The sequence below is a fragment of the Phaenicophaeus curvirostris genome, chromosome 8 (assembly GCF_032191515.1).
Source record: "Phaenicophaeus curvirostris isolate KB17595 chromosome 8, BPBGC_Pcur_1.0, whole genome shotgun sequence".
NCBI lineage: Eukaryota > Metazoa > Chordata > Aves > Cuculiformes > Cuculidae > Phaenicophaeus > Phaenicophaeus curvirostris.
In genome coordinates this window covers 26,138,086-26,161,923 of record NC_091399.1, presented here as the reverse complement: position 1 = coordinate 26,161,923, position 23,838 = coordinate 26,138,086, and the positions used below count along the sequence as shown (strand labels likewise).

At 37.5% G+C, this 23,838-nt stretch overlaps 1 protein-coding gene and 1 long non-coding RNA gene across 2 annotated transcripts in view; one reads left to right on the top strand and one right to left on the bottom strand.

Moving 5' to 3' along the window:
* MIGA1 (mitoguardin 1) overlaps positions 1–23,318 on the top strand; it is a 35,331-nt gene extending 12,013 nt beyond the window's left edge. Inside the window, exons 8-16 of the mRNA XM_069862881.1 lie at positions 11,076–11,176; positions 16,343–16,461; positions 16,648–16,720; positions 17,037–17,123; positions 17,215–17,313; positions 17,636–17,770; positions 18,959–19,012; positions 19,259–19,375; positions 19,995–23,318. Of these exons, the coding sequence (XP_069718982.1) occupies positions 11,076–11,176; positions 16,343–16,461; positions 16,648–16,720; positions 17,037–17,123; positions 17,215–17,313; positions 17,636–17,770; positions 18,959–19,012; positions 19,259–19,375; positions 19,995–20,213 (1,004 nt within the window). The 3' untranslated portion in view covers positions 20,214–23,318. The remainder of the gene's footprint in view (positions 1–11,075; positions 11,177–16,342; positions 16,462–16,647; positions 16,721–17,036; positions 17,124–17,214; positions 17,314–17,635; positions 17,771–18,958; positions 19,013–19,258; positions 19,376–19,994) is intronic.
* Positions 2,981–8,020, bottom strand: LOC138723133 (uncharacterized). The gene is made up of 3 exons (XR_011337819.1): positions 7,822–8,020; positions 5,238–5,388; positions 2,981–3,041 (listed from the first exon to the last, which is right to left on the bottom strand). It is a non-coding gene; the product is annotated as an uncharacterized lncRNA (long non-coding RNA).
* Positions 23,319–23,838: the final 520 nt, after the last annotated feature.

Genomic DNA, 23,838 nt, shown 5'->3' with positions numbered 1-23,838 from the left:
TGCCATGTTCTCGTGTCTTGCCTTCTGCATTTAAGACTTGCTTCTCTCACATGCACTTAACTGTTCACCTTTGCTCTTTTTTCTGACCACATTATTCCTTTCCCTTAAGCTGTCTCTCTCCCTTGGAAGCTTCTCTTCAAATGAAAAACAACCTATTCCACCCTTTAGCTCTAAAGGCAGCTCGTAATTGAGCCACAATCTACCTACTGATTTCATTTCCAGCGTTTGTTCAGTCGGCTGTTCCTGTGCCTCCCCGCTCGCTCTTCCTAAAGAAGGATGTCTGCTGTTTCCCAACTGTTCCTGCTTGTCCCTTACAACACGCGAGCAGCTGCAATTGCCTCCCTCCCAGATCTCTTCTTGGTGTGAGCTTCCCAGTTCCGTAGAGTTACCCAGGCAAACTCTATTCACTTTCTTCTTTTTTCCTTTCTTCTCTGCTCGTCAATTTAAAATCCCTGTTCCTCTTCCTTATGTAAGGAACACTTGGACAGCAGTCTGTGCGGTCAGTGCCCCACAATACTACTCAAGCAGGACTAGTTAACACATTCAATATTATCTTTGTGTTTATCACTTACCCCACAACAGCAAACACAAATAATCATAGCATCATAGAATAACCAGGTTGGAAGAGACCCACTGGATCATCGAGTCCAACCATTCCTATCAAACACTAAACCATGTCCCTCAGCACCTCGTCCACCTGTCCCTTAAACACCTCCAGGGAAGGTGAATCAACCAGCTCCCTGGGGAGCCTCTGCCAGTGCCCAATGCTACATTGAAGGCATTTTTTTTTGAGTGTTGTTCTTGCATCTTTTTGCTGGCCGTTCTCGTGCTTAGTTCTAGTCAATAGCTTGTCCATTATTATTTTTAAAACCTTTTTAAAAAGTGCACACATTTACCTTTGTCTTGTGTAAAGAAAAGTGACTATTTCCCCACGCATCAAGATTTATTTAATAACCACTTGCCTTCATTTTGGACACTTTTGAAAGTGCCACGTGGAATAAATGGAAATAGCCTTCCAAAGGCAAGGAGATGCTCTTTTTTCCCCTTTCTCGCATGTTCTTGTGGTATATTCTTAACCAGTTACAGTTTACAATTTCTTTTTCTTACTAAAAACGATGTGTATACACTTAACTTTTGTATTTATGTGCGTGGTAAGTATAAAAGTTCCAGAGGCAGGAAAAATCATACCAGACAGATGGCTAAGAGCAAGGGTGGGATAAGTGTTTATTTTTCTGGCTTGAGTATCACAGTGTGAGGTTATATAAACTGATGATCAAGAACATGTTTTGGCCCATAGGGCTAATTCCTGTTTTAGAACTTGTATTAAAACAATTTACTTTTGCATTCAAGTCTGGTCTTAAGAGAGGCTTCTCTGAAGCATTCTTGGGCAAAATGAAGGAAGGAGAGCCAGTTTGGGGTGAGGGAGTTACAGAAAGTAATAGTTCAGAGTTTGGAAAGATTTGAAAAATAATCGTCTCTCTTATCTTGGTAGCTTAATCTTGAAAGCACAGAAACAAGATTATGAGCCTTTCCCATTTGCTTTTGAGCATAATATCAAAATGGAGTATTGACAGAATCATATAAAATCAGAAAAGATAACTCTCTGCACTATATAGTTCCTTTATTAATTCAATAGGTCAGTTAGGACTAAAATAGATAAACTTTTGTCTAAAATCTGTTTTCAAGGGTTTAAGATGAAAACATTGTGTCTGTGTACATGCGTGCATATGCCAACAATATTTCTGAAATTATGTGTTGCTGTGTTTAAATCTTGCTGCTGTTTAAGTCAAAGGCTCTGACCTGTTAGCCTGACATAAATGGTTGTGGTGTATCCACATAGCACGGTCTTCAACAACTGCTGTTTACTGGGGTTGTTATTTAGCACTAGCCATACTCCATCGCTACAGTAATACACCTTTATTTACTAGGCATGTGGTTTGTGGAGATTTATTTAATTGTTTACCCTATAGCTGGGAAGCTCAATTAGTTCGTGTAAGCGTTTCATCCCTGAAGGCGTTTATAGATCTTAAAATCTTCTTAAACTCCTATCTCAGCTTGAAACATTTCAAAGTTGAACCTGTATGTGGGAGTAAATCTATTATTGTGGAAAGCTATAGCAAAAGGCTCTGAAAAACAACGGAGGGAATAAAATTTATTATTTACATGTCCTTTTTCTCTCATGCATGTGTTTATGCAGCTAATTACTAAAGCTGTTACAAAAAGTTACCTGGGTTTGAGCTGTGTTCTGTTTTCTTTTAAATGGCTCAAGCTAAACTTTTTGTTTAATAAATTGCTGTCAAATTACTGTAATTCTCCGTGGGATATCTGGTCTGTGTGCTGTGTCCCACCTTACCTAATAATCCTGTTCGTAGCCAAGTGCTGTAGCGTAGCTGATTCACGAGCACATGTTGATCATGCCAGATCTTATTCTCTCTCCTGCTATTTTAAGCTGCCCTTGTTCTATATGCAGATACGCTGCAAGTGTTTAAAACTAAACATGTACATATCTCCCGATAGCTTAAATTATGTACGTTCTTTATTATTCAAGTTTTACTGTATTATACTCTAATTTAACATGGATAATTAATATATTGACTAGATAACAACAGCTTTAACTGTGTCTGTTTGAGTAACTGCAAAGCAGTGTCAAGTTGTCATCCAGGGTTGGGTTGCATTAATCATTACTTACACTATAATTCAAGTATTAATATGATGTTACTAATACATTTAGCAATCTTTATGTTTTTAATCTGTCATTAAGTTTGGGGTGTCATTTAGTAAACTAAAAAATCCAGAGGAAGAACTTCTTGTTCAGGACAACTTTTTAAGGATTCTTATCTCATTCTTTCCTACTCTTGGAATGCAGGCAGACCCCAATCAGTGAGGTACTTAAGATATTCTTTAAATCTTATTCCTTAAAGTTAAGCATGTGTCTTGTTAGGTGCTTAAACTTCATGCTGTATGCAGCTGGTTTGCAGAAGCCAGTCACATTCCCAAGCAGCTTCCCTGGAGTCTGTAGAATTTTGTAAGACAGTTCTGCCCTGAAATTCAAGTGAAACCTAAGGTTATTAGGTTATCTCTGCAGAATTTGCCTGTGTCAAATATGCTAGAGTCTCTGTTCTGAATAGAGAATCCAGTGTTAGTCCAAATCAAATATATAGATTTTCATCTTCTGATGTTTATTTCACTGAGGATCATGAGTTACATAGTTAGTTCTGTCTATCTATCCTTCTGTTAATTCCAGGGGTAGAAAGATATCAGTCTTTATTTTCTGATACTGTCTTCACACATGTAAGCAAAATTACCAGTTGCTAAACAGTATATTTTATTTTAATGGAAGAACAAATGAATCTGTGGGTTTCTTTTGTCAGTGTGTCTCACTTGCTTTGAAATGCCAGCATCCCTGAAGCATGAGGTACTGGCCTGTGCTGCGTCCAGCAAAATAGTCTATGTGCTGACATACTAAACCGTTTACTCATTTTCTGTATAACAAATAAGGAAACTTTGTAAAGCAAGAAGTTTCAGGAGTTGAGGAACAGTTTTTTGTTGTCGTTTTTCATCACTGAATGTGCTACTCTGCTCTGTCCAGAGGTGTCTGGTGGGAAAGCGAAGAGGGTGACCATGAACTGCCTTGGAAAGAAGCTAAGGGTACTGCTAGTAACACACTTGTCTTAACATCTTGCTTTACATACCCACTGATTTCAGTAGCTTTGCACTGGTGGAATAGAACTGAGGTCAAAGGGATAAGTTACTTATTTTGAGACTCCTCTCAAGTCTGTTGAGAAGACTCTTCTGCCTAACCTTCTTATGACATAGGAAAGTTATTAAAGGAGCTAATTCTAGATATATAAGCCTCAAAGTTAACATTGTACTTCCTTCTACTGTAAATATGACACTGCATTTTGAACCTGCTCAGCATCACAATGAGTTAATGTGGTTGAACAGACCATTCCACTGTCGCTAGAAAGTGTCTGTGCAAAAATAGTGGTAGGTTGCACTTGTTTCTAGGATGCGAAGAACTAAGAAAAGGCAGTGACGTTCAAATGTGATGACTAAAGTATCTGGCAGTCTTCACAGTGCTGGGCTATAAATCCCCAGTGGACAGCCTCTGTTTTAAAATAAGCAGCAGTGGAATTCAAACCAGACTTGACTGTGGACAAAATAGATGTGATGCTTTCTGAATGGCAAGGGAATGGAGAACCCCTGTGAAGAGGAACCAGTGACAAATTCATGTTGCACATCCATTTGACTAGGCTCTGTCCCAGTTAGAAAGCTGGGCAGACTTCATTGCTGGGTTTTCTCTCTCAAAGCAAATACAAGTACAGAAACTGTCGTCTAAACTAGGAGACTGGAAAACAGGACAGTGGTCAGAAATCAGATTCTTCTGTAAAGCACAGGGATTTAAACCTTAATCAGGGAAGATCCACTGATTTTTAGCCTCATGGTAAAGACAAGAAGTTGCATGAAATCATAACCTTGTGTAAATGTAGAACCTTAATTATTTGTAATTACACATTATAAAGTTTACATTTTCAAGGAAATGAAAAGCTGTATTATCAGGAGAAAGTTAACAGTGATGTGTGGTTTACACAGGATATACATGTTAAATCTTTTTCAAGATCATATGTCTGTGTCAAGCAGAATCAGAGCAGTAAACCAGAGAGTGAACATAGACATACATTGATTTTGTGTTCACTAAGCTGATTTCTCAGCTGTCAGCACATATAATGTGTTAGTTCAGGTTATAAAATATACATTAAATACTGTTTTATTTTCTTAAAGTTCAGCTTTCAGCAAACCAGCACCATGTGTGTTTACTTTGCCTCCTGCTTGAGGTTTGAAATGTGGAGTTCCTCATGGGGAGGCCTTTCTATTTTGAGATTTCCATTTGACAATAAAACATGCCACAATGATTCAGGGACATCTTTCACAGGTGACATTCGCTAGCAAAATTATATTTCTAGCCTTTTGATAATTTTTAGCCTAAAAATAATAACAACTATCAGAAAATATCAACTCCAATTTATGGAGGAGTTGTTTAGCAAATTTAAATCTTGAAAGAATTGTTTGATTTACCATCATTCTAGAATATCAAAGCTATATAATATTTCCTGATACTCTTGGCTTATTTAATCCTTGGATACAGGCACATTACAGGAAATAAATTATACTTAATTTCCTTTCTTAGGTATATCTGATTTTTACTTGTACGCAAGTCTTTTGTTCTCTTTTTTTACCTTTGCTAGATGAGAGCATTCAAGTTGCTTGATTTTACTCTTCTGGAATATACAAGCAGTAGCCATGGTGCTTTGTTTTATAAATCATTGGACCTCCTGTGGGGCTCAGTAGACAATGTTACTTCATGGACAAAGTCAGTATCTTGGAGATCTGAAAATAACCAAATTATTATAAACATCCCAGAGATTGCTATTATTTCTTTCCCAAGTATGTGGAATATCGCTTGAACGTTATAAGGCTGTTTTAGGCAAGGTGCATCTTTTTCCAGATGACAAATATTGCAAATCAATGCATCTCAGTTTTCAGGTGGATTTTACTGCTTTTGTATGTAAACTTAATGGATTTTACTACTTAATTTTTATATGCATTCTCTACTTATTTATATTTAAGCATAAAGAGTCCATTACTGCCGTCTGTACACATGCTTTTAGCTCAGTTTTTGGTCAGCTGGACTCCTTTCGTCTTAAGGATAACATCAGTGTGACAAACGCAGAACGTTGTGACTGGAGAACATCTTGTGTTTTGCATAATGATGATCAGGTGAGCAGCCATTGTCCTGGAAAATGGGCCTTTTTATGCCTGTGCAAGTATTGCAGTGGAAGGCTTTTACGTGGACCTTGAAGATTAAAGCTGTACAGGGAAACAATTATAAAAGCTCTATTGAGTCAGCTTCCACAAGGAGTAAGATTTGGCCTTGTGTTTTCACAAAAACAGAAGGTTATTCTCTGCATGAAAACTACGAAGGTATTTGTTAAGGATGTAATCTGAAGGCTCAGGAGTTAGCTCAGCCAACGCTTTCCTTGAAAAAGGTCTGTGAGCACTAGGAGGAAGGTAAAATTGCAAATACGGTGCTGTCCCGTGGTCTGTTGTCCCTAATTATTCCTTTCCATTAAACCACTGCTTTGGTTGCCAAGTTCCCAGTCAAATGCTGGTGAGCAGCAGCTGTTCACAACAGGGGCCCAGTGGTTCTGGAATCTATTTTTATGCTGAAGTCAATAACAGCTTTGTTTGTATACGGTGAGGTGAGATGCCTCCAGCTGTAGACACCTTCTGGAACCCAGGTATTTGTGTTATTAGTGAATGTAAACACATAATTTAACAATAACTGTTAAATCTGGAATGGTCTGTGTGGGCACCCCACTCTGGTTTTGGCTCGCCTTTTTTAACCTGTTGCTGTACAACTCAGGCATCAGAAGATGCCATTTGAAAGTTGAGATTGCTTTCCTTTTTATAAATATGTCATAGAAGTAAAATTCACGTCTTTCTCAGTGTGTCCTGTAGGACTTCATGTAATACACTAGCAGCTACTTGGTAGGAGTGATGATTTTTTTAATGAATATTCAGTCAACACTCTCAGATTTGTGGTTATTTATAAATGTAAATAAAGCTACTGTTGGATTCTTGAACAACAGTGGTGACAAACCACTGCTGCTTGTGACTGGCTACAAGACTGTGACACATTCTCTTGAAACTGAATTATTTAAAAATCATTATTTAAATCATGCTTCTGTGCTCTCTGAACTTGGTTATTTTAATCCCTCTGTCCAGGTGTGAAGCCTGACTGGCTGTGTGGTAGCCTGGCAGAATATTGAGACCCTGCTGCTCTTGGGGTACCCTCACTTATCATAAGCGGATTCCTTTGCAAGGGTTTTTTCCCCTCTTCGGAGTCTGCCAGGGTTCTCCTTTCTCATCTTACTTTCCTGCCTGTGCTGCGTTACTGCGCTGCTGTTCCACTAAAGGAGGGGGGCTGGGGTGAATAGGAAACCATGGCTTTAATGGTCACACTCAGAACTAAATTCCTTAACTCCCAGTGAGGTCTTTGCCAGTGGATAAGTGCTTTCCTTTTTTAACTGCTGCACCTAAGTGCCAAACTTGCTTGTGAACTTATGCCATGTTGCACTGAGGGGTTTAGGGAAGATAACATAGAAACAGTTTTCAGAATTTTAATTAAAACTTTGCAGTGGAATACTAAAAAGTTAATTTGTGTGCAGTTCCTTCTGTAAAGTCAGGTTTTGCTCTGAGAGTTTAGAGGGTTGGTTTTGTGCGCTCTCACCACATGAGCAAGGACAAATAAATATTCCACATGAGTAATCTGTGAATAGATGTGAAACTAGTTTTGTTCTGTTTTTGGGGGTGGGTTCTAGCCTGCTTAGTTTCAAATAGATGTCTGTAAAATCATAGAAAGCTAGGATCATAGAATCGTAGAATGCCAGGTTGGAAGGGACCTCAAGGATCAAGGTCCAACCTTTCTAGGTGATCTATAGTTTAAATGAGATGGCTCAGCACCCTGTCAAGCTGAGCCTTAGAAGTGTTCCATGTAGAGGGATCTACCCCTTCTCTGGGGAGATTATTCCAATGTTTTTAGTTTCCCAAGCTTTTGGCAACGCTTCATATTCTTAACACTTTTTAATACCCTTAATCTGACTTTAGAACCAGGTTTTAGGTACTACAACCAAGAATCTTGATGGCCATCACTGTTGTATCACCTCTGAAACTCTGTTTCGTCCTCTTTACCAATATAAAAGAACCACAAACAAATCCCTGGCTTCTCAAATAAGTAAAGTATATTTGAAGCTGGCTTACTTGCTCGTGTTCTTTTCCTGAAGGCTTTAGGCTAGATAAGCACTCGGGATGGCTGTATGAGCAGTTGCAGCCGCTGGTGGGTGCGTTCCTCCTGCAGCTGTTCATTCCAGGAGTCTCATTGTCTCTTTTTTACGTGTTCTTGTGTCTAAGAATGTTCTCCTGGTACTTGCCTGGTATGTACTCCAGCTGGAACTTAATTTTCACCCTAACATTTTCGTAAGTGTCCTCTCTGCACAGTGTGAGTATTGGTGAGCACCTGCTTGCCTTAGGGGTATTTTAGGGTATAAGGGTGGTGGCCAGAAAGTCAGAAGTAGCTGACAAGGCTGTTTTGTTTTCTCTGGAGAGGCTGTACTTTGTAAGCACGTATCACTTGCCAAAGGTATTTCACTCAGTGTTATCAGCCTTTTTTGTCAATTTTTCTGCCATAATGTGCAATTTTCTGCCCTCTTCTGTAGTAGTGAGAATTTAGTGAAAACAAAGATGATCCTTATTCAATGAACGTGTTACAAGCATGCTGGCTGGGTGATGATTTTAGGCCCATATTTGAGAACTTGGAATTACAACTTCTTCAGTAAATGTAGATGTATTAAAAATCTTATCTCTAGAGCTTTATGTAATCTGTAGCAGCTTGGATGCAAACTCTACAGAGGAACCTCTCATTCTAAGGTATTCTGGGCTGGTAACTCTGGTTTATTCATTTACACCAAATATTTATTTACATATAAGCAGCATAAATTTTATTTACATAGCATTATTCCGATTTATATGTAATTAGACATATAGCCAGTGTGAAAGATTTTTGTGTTAGTGTGGGGGATATTGTTGTTGTCATTGACGAACAAACTCACGTATCATAGCAACAACATGGTGATGATAGAATCGTAGAATCATTAAGGTCACCTTAAAGATTATCCAGTCCTCCTATCAGCCCAACACCACCGTGCCTACTAAACCATGTCACAAAGTGCAACAGCCACATGCTTTTTTACCATCTCCAGGGAACGAGACCCCACACCTTCCCTGGGCAGCCTCTGACAGTGCTTCACCACTCTTTCAATAAAGAAATTTTTCCTAATATCCAATCTAAACCTCCCTTGGTGCAAATTGAGGCCATTTCCTCTTGTCCTATCTCTTCTTACTTGGGAGAAGAGGCCAACACCCACCTCGCTACCACCAGTTATCAGACAATATCTAAGGGTTTTGAGGCTTCACTTGGCACATCCCTATGAGGATGGTGGAGTCATTCTTGGATTATGAATAAGTTGATATAAGAGACCACTTGGCAGATACCCTTCATGTATGTAACAGCTGGGTCTTCATATAACTGATGGCTTTAACGAAGATACTAAGATCTTCATCAGGAGGTCCCATGCTTTCCTCTTGTAGGAGTTCATAATTCGCATTGCTGCTCATGAACATAGCTGTTTGTTTCTCACGAAGGAAGTGTTGCATGTTGCCTACAGGCTGGGAGGATCAGCAAAATAGTATTTCTTTGGGTGGCACTTGAACCAAGTGCCAGAAGGCTTTTCTAACAGATGGAGGAACTTTTGGAGGAACTCATGGTTGGACTTCATGTTCCTGGGGGTCTTTTCCAACCTAGTGATTCTGTGAACTTTTGTTTTAGTTGCAGTTTTATTCTGGAAGACAACTTAGCCAAAAGAGAGGTTCAGTGGAAAAATCTGCAAGCAGGCTATATACATCCCTGCACTGTTCTGTATTTAACAGTGTTATGGCAGTTTCAACAACTGCTTGTGTGAAAAAAATATTATAAAAGCTTATAACTTATTAGAGGGGTTTAATACAAATTATGAGCTTGAAATAGAAAGGAAACATCACGTTACCTGTGTGCTCTTACCAGGCTTCATGCAAATGCTTTATAAACCAGTTTGGTTTTCTGTTCTAGCTCATCAAATTCCAGTATATGATTGCTTCTCAACCAACGTGGATGCTGCTGTACTTTTCCGCTTGGTTTTGAGAGGTCAGAAAAATGAACAAACTATTAAGAATGATCTGAAAAAATCAACTTTCATATGAATATTGGCAAAGTTGTGATTACAAGTTGGAACCTGCCTAACTCAATCCAGTGAAATCTTTGTCCAAACTTTTAATAATTTTTTCCTTCATTGAATAGCCTCAAAGATGAATATTAATTGTCATGTGCAATTTTAGAGCTGTCATCCCAAGTCTGTAACTAATAAAACCATAACAACCACTGAAATAATAGTTAAGTTAGGTGGATTTGTAGCATTTCAATTGATGAGTAAACCATTCCAGTGTGTTGGCATTTGGCCACTTTGCTATGTAATAGTGTTTTTTATGGAGTATTGCTGTAGCAACAGATCTGGATGACGTTGGGTAGCTGGTTGCTGCTGACTGTTGGAAATAAAACAGACTTAGCAACGCATGTGTAATGTCTGAAGGTAAAATAACCCGAAATAAATGCTTGTGCTCCACTGAGAACATAGTGTGGGCACATCAAGCTGAAGTCTGGCTTACCGACTTACGAATTTAATCCTTCTGTGAAAGGTTTTCTGTGTGGTGAAAGCAAAACCATGTATGTTAGTACTATATGCAGCAGTGGAAATCTGGGAATAAAATAAAGGAAAACTGAAAGAAACTGTATTGCAGATGGTTTTAAGCATAATATGTCAGTTATTTTAAAGGAATTAAGAATACCGTTACTTACAGGAAATGCTTCTGGATGTGTTATTTTCATGTAATGACTTCTTAGGGAAAGAGGATACAGAGAAGATTAAAAACTTTACTTGCTTTCCTGAAGAACCAGTAAGTGTAAAAAAGCATGAGAAGTATAAAATGAAATTAATTCAAGTGAGGCTCAAACCTGGCTTTTATTAATTGCTTTTATTTAGATCAGTATTACTTGGTTACTAAAACATTGAGCATTTGTTATTTAACACAGCCAAATTAAAAAAAAAACAACAGAGATTTTAGATCAATATAGCAAAGTGTTATCTTTATGTAGAGAGATTCAGCAGCCTATCAAAAAAAGGCAAAGCTCCTGGGGAAATCTCTATTCTCTCTTCATTGCAGGTGATGTTTGTAAGTCTGCTTTAAAGACAGAAATAACATCACCTGTATATATGTTAGTGGGAATCTCCTCTCATAGCAGTACAATTTTGTGCCTTCCAAATGAATATGACATTAAAGTATACATTTGACCACACTTTCAAGACTTAAGTAGTAAAAGACTTCATGTAGTCTAACGATCAGGTTCTTCTATTATTATTTTAAAGATAAAAATACAGACAGCACCGTAAAGGATAATATGGATGATTTCTGCCTTCGAGATACTCTAAGTATTGCATCAACGGACTCCTTTGTTTCCACAGCTGAGGTAAGACTTCTAAAGATTGCTTCTTTAAAGATTCATTGATCTATTTAAACAGTGAATTATTGTAAGCAAAGTGTATTTCTCTGTATGTAGAGGGGAAGCTTTCCTTGCACAGTTGTAACCAGCTTCCTAGCAGTTCAGTTCTAGTAATGAAGTTGGGATAAATTTGCTTATTAACTTTTTTTTAGTGCACAGGTAGGATGCTTCCCTAACTCCTCTGAAAAAAAAGTTGCTTTTGAAAAATATATCAGGTTTTCATGGGTGAAGAAGCTCAGTCAGTCAAGGCGCTAGTAGTTCCATTCACCATCAATTGCATTTTTTCATTGTCTTTTTTTCCTGTTCCCTTACCATCACATAAAGACAAATGAAGAAGGCTTTGTCTTTTTTTTCTTTTTGGAGTTGGTTTTTTTGGGGGAGGAAATTATTAGAAATTTTATTACATTCCATGTACAATATAATATACTTAATCTAACTTCCCTTAATCCTCTTGGATGAGGCCACAAGGGATACATATAGAAGTAATCTTTGCATAACAGGGCATTTTCTATTAGCTGAAATCTGCTACGGCTCCCTTGAAGTATTTGAAAGAATTTTACATACAGTGACACACTTATTTGGATGAGGAATATCACCTTTTGTAGTCTCTGAGGAGCTGCAGTGATTTTTAATAGCATTCTTGACCAAATTGCAGGAAAGGCAATTGGTCTCAGTAGATGTTAGATATTGGAGTTGTGTATGCACTGCGACTAAGCTGCTAAACTCAGGCAGCTGTAAAACAAAGAGAATTGCTTACAGATTTTTTCCAATTATCTTTTGATGTTGTATGATTTGTTTTTCTGTGGCACAAATAACTTGATTTAGTATTAGGTTGGTACAAAAATAACTGCAGTTTTTAACTATCAACTTTTAATACAGTACAGCTCATCTTAGAAATGAACTGCACTAGTGTTTTTGCAAGTATCTGGAGAAAAGAACAATCCATTATGCTCCTTTGTGCTGAAAAACCCAAGCAACCAACAAGAACCGCCAAGCCCAGGGTGTATCACCTTAGTGGAATAACCATGCTATCCTGAAGCTAAATTGTCTTGGTATTTGCTACAGAAATGCTTGAGTCAAAATTGGCAGTGGAATTATCTTTACTTATCCTGAAAATGTGACACTACCTGTCTACTTTGTCTATATTTTGACAACTTAAAGCCACTTTTGTCAACTCGTCCTTCCAGAACAAGGTTATGAAAATTTTCTCTTCCTTTCTAGCTGTTCTATCTGGCCTTCACCGATAGGAGGTGAGAGAGCTTGTTCTTTCTCAGATTTTATTGACGAGTCTGTTCAAATTCCCAGCTGACAGAAAGAGTCCTGAACAAAGCCATAAAGAACTTGAAGTTTGGTGTTCAAAGCAGAATACCATCAAAATCCTAGATAAAGTAAGATACCCAGGGGAAGAGATGATCACCAGTCTTTTCAATGCATGATAAGCACGGTTTCTGAGAACGCAAGGAATGCTGACTGTGCTGGTAAATTGACCTTTTTATTAGGAGGAGTAAGCAAGAATTCCTAAAAGGTCTAGCATTGTTTATTTCTGTTACACTCATGTATGTGGTTATTTTGGTACTCAACAAGATCTTGATGCACAGCTGAGAATTTTTCCTTTTTATTAAGAAACAAGTCGTGGGTGACAGACAGGAGGACCAGGCCTGTTCATGAGACCAGAGCAGTCAGGGAATCCAAGTTTTAATTATTGACAGTTCTGGAGGTCTGTGAAACCACAACACTGGTTTCAGCACCTCTTTACTAGAAGATGCAGCCTTAAAGCTGAGCAGTTTGGAAAAAGCTTTTTAGTATCTGAACAAATCTCATTTAAAACTAACCTTTCTCTCCGACTTTTTCCTTGAAAGTAAGAACTCCTTGGAGGAGACATTCATAAGAGTTAATTTTCCTTTTGATAGCAGCTTGACAAGTTCTTATCTAAAATTGTTGTATACTCTGCATGTTGTTAAACATTGTATATGATTTGTACATTCTTCTCATAGCTGAACTCTGTGTTAGAAACATGGATGTGTTTGGTGCATCTTCAGCTGATTCAATTTTGTTTATATAGGCAAGCTTCCACCTTATTTCATCTCAAAGGGAATGGCTATAACAGAATGTTTGCAAGACCATTTAAAATATACTACTGTGTGTTACATATATGTAGTTTATATCTGCCTATAAAACATTTACATATAAATATATTTTTAAATACTAGAAAACATCAAAAGAAAATCAACGATGACTCCAGGAGCGTTACAATGCAGCTTCAGAGCTTGTCTGGATATCACCTTTTCTAGTTAAATTTAGAGGTTGTTTTAGTTTCTGGGTTTGTTTGGTTTGTTTTTTTCTGCTCTCCTCTTTTTGCATGCTAAGAAAAGCCAGTCATAGAGGAGTTTGCACCCCTTTGCCAAATGTTGTTGGTTGGGACTAACTTCAATCCATGATCAAAACCTTCTTCTCAGTAGAAGAGTAGTTCTACCCTTCTCTCCTGCTTAGTAGCTGGTTGATTTAGCTGCTTGCTTCACTTGACCTCAATAGTACACATTGCAACAGCAACGTGGCCATTTTTTCTTGTGCTGGCACGAGAGGAAGTTCCAAAAAGCAAATCTAAATATAATCAAAGGCCTCACCCAACTCCCAAGTATCAGATTTTGTGCTAATCTGTAACCACAAAGGCTGTGATCAGGCCTCTCTGTGTGCTGAAGATGTTATCTGGCAGCAGATGGAGATTACCTGCACGTAACTGTAGCAATCATATGAGTCCTGAACCAGTCACAGTCAGTCAGTTTGCTTAAATATCTGAAGAAGCTGATTTGCCTGAGGTTCTTTAGAGAAAACTAGTGTAATCCCTTTCACCACAGAAATTATAACCTCCAAGCGAGGGGCAGGTGTTCACAAAGTGCGTATGTATTGCAAATGAAATAAAGTAAATGGAATGTTTTATGGCTTCAGTAATAGCTGGATCAGGTAAGAAATAGACTAGTATATTATTTATGTTCTACTTTGGTCTTTATTTTGGAAAATACATATGTATTTTTCTACTTTCTTAACCATAATGTAGAAAAACAAATTCTAGAGTAAAGGGGTTTTATTTATTATTCCTTATACCTGTTCTGACTATTACACTATATATACAAGTGTGTGTATATATATATATGTGTGTGTGTGTGTGTGTGTCTGTATGTATTTTGATTTCTTATATCTGAAAGAAATCAATATATTCCTGTTCCTTCCACTTGGTTAAATTACTCCTTCCTATATAACTTCAAATAAAAGCTGTGTGGCTTTCTTTCTATAATAAGAACATAAATCTTCAGGTGGGCTTTTTGAATTAGTCAACTCAAAACACAATTATTAATAATGTTATGTTGGAATAAATCTTTGGGTTTGATGGTTGTCCATCTTATTTAGGAAGTCAGCATCTTCTACTCTGTTCTTCCAAGCAAATCAACTGATAAACAATATGTACAATGGAAATACTTTCAAGCTAGATGAATTCTGAAAGTGTAAATAACTCATTTAAAATAACATTTTGCTGACCTTAAAACTTCTTCTGTTCCTTCATTTATTCCCTAGCTGTCATCTTGTCACTTGGTTCTCAATTTGAGAACTCTGTAGAGATCTGTATAGCCATACGGATATTTATTTATATTTTTTGTTACCCAAGCAAATCAACTTAAAATGGAACCTGACAGTTTTATGAAAGGAATTGTATGTATTTGCTTCCAGTAAGAGGATCCTGGTATGAGTGATTCAAAACATCCGTGTAAGCTCCAGCAACTACATCCCATCTAACACTGTGTGACACTCATCAGAACATCAGCTCTGTTCTGAAATCTGTGCTTAAATGTTTACATGGACAAAAATAGGTATTGGCACGTGTTTATGTTTAAGCCTGCTTGCCCAAATGTTGCTGTAACCAGCTCATCTAAACTCTGTGACACACGCTGGAAGCAAACTTCTTAATGTCGTCATGAAGTCTCATCCCAACACTCTACTGCATGTCCTCAGTGACAAGCCCTGGTAAAAAGCCCCTCCCCAGCTTTCCTGGAGCCCCTTTCAGTACTGGAAGCTGCTCTAAGGTCTCCTCAGAGCCTTCTCCTCTCCGGACTGAACAACCCCAGCTCTCTGAGTGTTCCCATATAGGAGGTGCTCCAGCCCTTGGATCATCTTCGTGGCCCCCTCCAGACTCGCTCCAACAGTTCCACGTCCTTGCTGTGCTGAGGACTGTGATAATTATTTTTTAAAGATGTTTCTGGACTCTGTTTTCATAGTCCAGAAACACAGTTTTTTTCCCCCGTGCAAGATATGTATATATAAAAAAAAAACAACAAAAAAATAATTTAAAAAAAGGATTCATTTTATGTTCATCAGCTAAACTGAAGGAGGTGCAAGTGTTTGATCTTCTTTCTTTTGGATCATTAACAATATGATGTAATGTTTGCAGTGGAAATTGTAACTATCCGTTGTTTTGTGGATTAAATATGATTTTCTGTAAAAAGGAGTTTACTTTTAGTTACGTGCTTTGATCTATATCTTATTTTGTTTTTTTCTTGCTCTAAAATTGTCTGTGAGTCCCCATTAATTTATATGATAACCACAGAATTGAAACTGCCAATAATAAGAAGCTTTTTGGGAGGCTGTGCTAAAATGCTGGGTGCTCATGCTTCATATTTGTGTGCTCTGGTAACTCGCAGACTTGTTTACTGGTGAAACAAAAACAGAGGTGAGAAGGTGTTGCTATTTCCAGCTCCATAAAGATTTGCATGATGCAGTCATTCTGTACTTTGTGTCCTGGCAATAATTTGTTTTTAGCAGCTTTGAGACCCGTTAGGTTTAAGTATGCAAATTAAAAACCTGAATAGGCAAATTAAAAACAAACCTCAGCAGCCTCCATATAATTGATTGAACTTTTGAAACGTGAAATCTGAAACTGTGGCTTTCAGATTCTAAAAGTTATGCAGTAACAGTCTTGTGAATTGTGTGGTGTTTCTCTTCTGCTCACTGGTTGAGCGTTGCCCCTTTCTTTTAAGGATCCATTTTTCAGTAGAATATCAGGAAAACTTCTTTAATTTGTTTTGTCGTTAAAAACATTGTTAGGAAGCTCTTTAATGAACTTCAAACCGATATTTTTTTCAGCTTACAGAGCACAGGGAGATTCGGAATCCGTATGGTCTGGATTCCCTTTGCCATTGCCCCTTGTACGAAGAAGCTATGCACTTGGCAGAAGAAGGCAAAATCTATTCGCGAGTGTTAAGGTATCAATTTACGTCTTAATTATTTCCAAGAAAAGCAAGAATTAAAGTTGTATATTCTATGTAGAACTCGTTTTTTAGAAGTTACTTGTACTAGTTTGTTGGTTTTTTTTCTAGAAATTAGACTTAATTGAACTTTCTTATGCTTCTTTTTTTAATGCTCTTTGGAATCTTTTCTATTTCATATAGGACTGAAATGTTTGAATGCCTAGGAGACAGTGACTTCCTTGCTAAGCTTCACTGTATTCGACAAGCTTTTCAGGTAAATAGTAAGGAGTGTGTTTTGTCTGTCAGTCATTATGATTAAAGTATATGGCACTGAAACTATCAACGTGCAAGCAATTTTATAACGTATTCTGTAATTAAACATTTTCTGGTCATTTTTACATGCCTATAATACTAAAATGGGAGGTATTTACAGAGGAGCCCCAATTCCATGAGTAGCTTTGGAGCCTTTATACAAAAGGCTTGTTAGGCACTCGCCTACTATAGTAGTAGCTATAATTATATTAAATTTTATTGAAGTGGTTAAGTATGATCTGTGAATGAATGTCTGTATTTTCTGATTTTTTTTCTAGGTAATTCTTTCAGAAACAGCAAACAGAGTATTTCTTGCTGAAAGTGGAAGAAAAATTTTGTCTGCTTTAATTGTGAGAGCACGAAAGGTAAAATCCTGTTTTAACCGATGTTTCATTGATAGTGTAACTTCCACTTTCCAATGTAAATAAACCCTCTCTCATTGTTTTCGCTTCACAGAATCCAAAGAAATTTGAAGATGTCTTTGATGAAATGATATATTTTTTGGAACAAACAGATCACTGGGACAATACTGAAATGGAACTTGCTGCTAGAGGAGTGAGTCTGAATTTCTGAAAAGTGCTTTAACCCTTTTTATATAAACTGTAGCAGCTAAAAATAATTTTTTACAGTTCAGAATTGTGGGAAATGTAAGTCTTTTGTTTACATTGCTGATTTAGAGAAATGGCATCCACCCCTTCAGTTTAGTACCAGAAAGCATGAGGATTTTTTTAACTACTCCTTTACTTACAAAATATCTTCAGTATTCATTAAAAAGCAGTTATAAATCTGCATGTTAATACAGAGAATATGATGCATGCTGAATTCCACTGCTGAAAGAGAAACTAGGTTACTCAGATCATGTTCTGATTTAATACAGGTGAAAAACCTGAATTTTTATGATGTTGTTCTGGACTTCATACTCATGGATTCCTTTGAAGATTTAGAAAATCCACCAATATCTATACAGAACGTAGTAAATAACCGCTGGCTAAATTCATCTTTCAAAGAAACAGTGAGTATTTATGGGTAATTTTCATAATCATTATTCTGTAGTATGTCACAGTAAGTAGATGGTATGATCGGTACAACATTGGTGTGAGCGTTCCGATACAAGATTTCTATATATGCAGATATCTGTGCTTTATATACTTAAAGCTCAATGTAAAAACGAGAATAAACCCATTTAAATTCTTAAAGCATGTGTAGAAGCAACAATACATCCAACAACTGCAGGATAAACACTGTGCATATTGTCTTGGTAACAGCATTAATTCTGAAGCAAAGAAACCACACCGTCCTTTATTGTCAAGTGTGATTCAGCTTCCAATAGAACTGAATATGTACCTGAAATATCCTTCACAAAAAAGAAACAGTTTATATTACCAGATTTCCCATAATAGCAGTTTAGAAGCTACAAGTCCGGGCACAAAATACGTAGAATGTTTGAATGTGTCAGAGAAAATAATTTAACTTGTCCTGCAAAAATGAGTTTTATCTGAGGAAGTAGAATTTTAGAGGGGAAGTTTGTTTCCTTTTAGAGGAAAAAAAGAAAAAAGATAACATGCATCTGTTTGTTTGTAGGTGTGTGCTAATGTTGTGGGTTTTGAGCAGTAAATTGCATTGCAGCACTGAAGGAGAATCGGATGGGGACAGTTACAAGCCGGGAGGGGAAAAAGCCTCCTCCTGCTATCAGTATATTGTATTGTACAGGTCCATATTTGGACAAAATGCCTCAGTTGAATCTGAAGCTATTGCAAGAATGTTTTTGCTGAAATGAAAAAGGACATTTTGATGTGTTCACATGCTATTTAATATCTAAAATAGTTACTTATGTCTGAGCACACACTTTGGTATCCGAGACTGGTCCTCAGTTCAACCCAGGGAACGTTCCTCACTGAAGCAATAGTAGAATCGGTCAAGGATGCCAAGTTACTTTTGAATTAAACTATAGACTTTGCAAATTCAGATCTGAAAATAACAAATATGCACTTGATATGCAATTAGTTATTTGTATCAGCTGACATCTTATAGTTTTAAACTTCGTGTTATCACAAGATTGAAACTGAAGATAGGACAAATCCAAAAAATATAGCAATACGGTATTCTGCAGAGCACTGCTTTTGAGATGAAAGATAACTTCTTGTATAATGAAATTAGGCAGCATTTAGACCTTTTTTATTTTTATTTTTTTTACACTTAGGCCGTGGCTTCAAGCTGTTGGTCAGTCCTGAAGCAGAAAAGACAACAAATGAAGGTAAGTTGCTTTGCAAATGATGTGGACTAAAATTACTGATTAGGAATTTGAAATTCAGCAAATTAAATCACAGATCAACCCTTAATCCTCTAGATATCTTAGTTCAGTCAAGAGGCTGCCAATTGTACAATTTACCACAGCCCTGACCAGTCGGCGGCTTATGCTTTGCTGAAGACCTAAATTTATTTAATGGAGATTTATACTAAATATACTGTGTCACTTTGTCTACAATTTTTACATCATTAGGTGCCTGATGGATTCTTTGCACATTTCTATGCCATATGTGAACACATCAGCCCTGTCTTGGCGTGGGGCTTTTTAGGCCCTAGAAATTCCCTTTATGACCTCTGCTGCTTCTTCAAGGTTTGCAACTGTTTTTTAATTACTCGTTATCTTAATTTAGGAAAAAAAAAAAAACTTCCTGATTAAAAGAAATTAGGATCTTATTTTCTGCAGGGATAGGACAAGGGGTGATGGTTTTAAGCTGAAAGAGGGGAGATTTGGATTAGATATTAGGAAGAAATGTTTTCCTGTGAGGTTGATGAGTCACTGGCACAGGATGCCGAGAAGTGGTGGCTGCACCATCCTGGAGGTGTTCAAGGCCAGGTTGGATGAGGCTTGGAGCAACCTAATCCAGTGGGAGGTGTCTCTGCTCATGGCACGAGGGTTGAAACTGGATTTTCTTTGAGGTCCCTTCTGACCCAAACCATTCTATGATCCTGTGATTTGTAGGCATATTTGCATTTTCCTAAGATTAAGGCTAACAACAGTAAACCATGAAAATAAATATTTTCATTTTTTTTTAATACTAGAACTGTTGTGAAAAGTCTATTTTAGTGTGCTCTTGTCTTTGCACCAAAAGAATACATGAATAGATGTTTTTATGATTTTAGGAAACATGTAGAAGAAAAAACTAGCATTGCATCCTTTTCTTCTTCTTGCAAGCGAATAATACAAGTTTTTCTCTTTTTTCCCCCACTAGGATCAAGTGCTTTTCTTCCTCAAAGACATTTTTGATTTTGAAAAAGTGAGATACTCATCTATGGAGAGTTTGGCTGAAGATCTTATGCAATTATTAATCCGACACACTGAACTTTTAATGGCTTATCTTGGAGCAGATTCACTGAGACACGTCAGTGCTTGCGTAAGTGGTCATGGCCATGTCATGACCAGTGGGCTCTTGGAAGCAAAAGTACAGTAAGCTTAAAATCCATGACAAAAGAAACAGAGTGCACTTTGACATGCTCCTTCCCACCTTTCTCTCTAACCCCAAAGCTATTGTTGCTGTTACTGAGCAAGCATTTGAAAACCTATCATGTTGCTAAGTGTGGAAAAGGACTCAGGGAGGTTAAACATACATCTATGAAAAGAACTGGTGAGCAAGTTCTTGTATATACCTAAATTAAATTTGCAGCGCAGCTGTCACTGTATTTATATTTAACGTATCCCAAAGCTTTTTTCTGTAATATTTGGGTAAAGTTTATTTATGAAATGCCGTACTTTTGCACAGATAATTTGTAAGTGAAGCTGATGGAGTCGTTTCCTTTCAAGGCTTGCGGTACGAAATGTTCATTACAGAGTCTCCAGATCACTGTGTGTTTAGGTCTAGAAGGTGTTTCAACTGGAATATACGCAGTCTCTGATTCATGTGATGTGCAATAAAGTAATCACAGTCATGACATGGAACTGAAATTACATTTGTGTGGGTATAAGCCATCATTTTTGAGTGATGCAGGAGATGCAGGTGCTGTTTGGGCAGAAATGACTTCCAGTACACATTTTTTACTTTATTTTGTCTTAAAATATCTAAACATCGTGAAGGTGTTTGAGAGCACTTGTTTATATTCAAAAAGCTCAAAAGACAGTGTTTTATTAAAAGCATTTCTGTCTTCCTTCCTTCCTTGTATGAAGTCAGATGTCTGTTTAAGAGAAAATTTAAGCAATCGTGGCCATCTACATGCAGTGCAAAACTGTGGCTCAGGATAGGGTGAGGGGGATGGCTTGAAATTTGGAAGGGTGAAGATTTAGATTTGACATTAGGAAGAAATTCATCATGCTTAGGGTGATGAGGCACTGGCCTGGGTTGCCCAGGGAAGCTGTGGCTGCCACATACCTGGAGGTGTTCAAGGCCAGGTTGGATGGGGCTTGGGCAGCCTGATCTGGTGGGATGTGTCCCTGCCCATGGCAAGGGGGTTGGAACTGGATGGGCTTTGGAGTCCCTTCTGACACAAACGATCCTATGATTCTGTATGAAACCTTGAGCATTAGATAGGAGCATAGCATAGTAAGGAGGCGTGAGAGAGCTTGCAGTAACATTTTTTTTCCTTTGCTGGAGGTAATAAGTAATGAGGATCTATAATATTTGAATTTCTGTAAAATAGGACAATGTTTCATAGTTTGCTTAGGCTCTTAAATTGCCTGTAGGTATGCTTTGCCACACAAAGCCAGCCCACAAGAATCTATCGTGTGTCAAGTAATGGAGAGTAAGTACTTACAGAGTAATTCTAAATATTCAGATACTTGAGAAGCATGTTGTTAAAATCTGGCATATTGAAACAAACTTTGTTTAGAAACATTTCAAACTATGAGATTTGAAAAGGAGGGCCGGTGTAATTCCATAGGTTTTACTAAAGCCAACGTTTTGCTCCTTTGCTGTACTCATTTGGTAACTATAAAAATGATGCAAATGTGACGTATGACTTGTGTGAAATACTGAGAGATTCTAGTTTATATATATATATAAAAAAATATACTTCGATGTGTAATAAAACAGAAATTCTAAATGCTGCTGTTGGCCTATTTCCACCATTCAAGTTGCTGAACTTGGCACCGTGCTCCATGCTCTATTTTTTTTTTCTCCACAAAGTATGTCTTCAATACCAGAACATGAAGTTTTTTTCACCCATCTCACTTAGCTTAAACGTACTTATCTCCCCCCATCATTCTGCCCAGAAGTGTATTTTGGCTGCTTTTTGCAAGGCTATGAATGAAATCATATGGAACAGTAAGGTGTCTCGTTGGGCTCAGAATCAAGAGGAACAGTTGGAAGTAGAAGTAACGGAATAAAAGGCACGTTCTGCAGCACATGGTCCTACCTGGGGGTTGCAGTGTGGCAAAGGAAACTGTCTGCTGTGCTTTGTATGGTCTAATAGAATGGTACAAAAAGAATGTCACCTTAACATTCATAACAGAAAAGCACTTTTTCACAGAAGTAAATGTATGTTTAAGGGAGTGATTTTCATATTACCTATAAAATCTCCCTGAAGAAAGTGCAGCAGTGTTGTCTGTGACATTATGAATGCTTCCACATACTTTAAAAATCAAGCTGTTAAAACAGAAAGGACTTTTTTAAATAGAAGAATGACAAACATTCAATAAAGCACTAAAATACTTAGAAAATGAATAAGACCCTGATACTATCTGGCTTAAACAAATGTATCCCTTTAACTCAGCAACACTTTCATGCACTCCTAGAGCGCTCAGAAGTCCATAGAAGTGGTTAGAAATTGGATAGCATTATTTCTCATCCAAAATAAGAATTACAGTATCTATTTGCTGTAAGATACTACCACCAAATATTTGATTCAGGAACAATTAAGAGAGAGAGAGAAAGAGGGAAAGTAGAAGAGGGAAATGGGCAGGAACACAGCAGTAGGCTTCTGATCACCTCTGGGTCTCTTTGGACCTTTTCCCTAACAGCTATATCCTGTCTTTCCCAACTCCAGAGAGAGTTACATGTTTAAATGGGAGATACCTGTCTCCTTGTAACACAGAACTAGAACCAGTTCTGTTGTAACCTCAGGTTTATACACCTTAGCTAGAAAGCGTACAAAGAAAATCTATTGAGAGCCAGCTTAAGGATTTCAGAAGTCCACAGTCTTTGAAAACACAAGCTGTGTGAAAGCAATGATAGCAGGATGCAATTCTGCTTTAGTGAATTCTTAATCAGACTCGGAATGTAGTTTATAATCTCTGAATTTTTCAGTAGTTTTGAATGCCCCTTTCCTTGCTAATAAGAACAAGCTATATGCAAAGCCATTCCCTTCTGCCCTAACTGTACTCAGAAATGTTGAATGTGTCGGGTTTGTACAAGAATCAAATATTTACATCATTTGTAATTTAGTTGTAATAATAATCACACTTTTGATGTGTTCTTAATGATTATTATACTTTGCTTTTGTAGTCTTTGGTTTCTATCAAAACTAAATGTGTCAAATCCAGTGTCAGAGTAAGTGTATCTGTGAACTTTCTATTGCCAAAATGAACTGCAGTTGTGTAAGTTAAATAAAATAATTCAGTGAAATGACTGTTGCTACTGTAACTATCTAAAACTTGAATTTGCTCCCTGAAACACAACAAAAAACAGCTATTACGAAATGTATTGTATACATGAAAAAGAAACTGAATGGGAACACGTTTTGAGCTGTCCGGTTCAAACTGATTTTGTCTACCTGTTTAATTTTACTTCTATTTGATCCACAGCATTGATAAATTTCCAACGCATAGGCCAGCAATCCACCAAAAAGCCAGATATTGGTGGTTTTAGTCTTGGAAATCAAGGAGTGACTCAGCCAGGCACCTTAATAAACTGAGAACCCTGCCAGCCTGAGGATGTCAGTTGTGGCTTGCAGACGTGAGGCCAGCACAGTGGATTGAAGTGGTGGGACCCTGGCAGTGGTGAAATCTCTGCTGATCTGCTAACCAGAAGGGTTTCATTACGCTCATCTCTCCATACCAAACTGCTGTCTCTTTCCTTGGTTTTGGGTGACGATTTTCTTCAGGATTACTTCCAAACAGAACTGCTACTGTGAGCTCCAGTCGTGGAA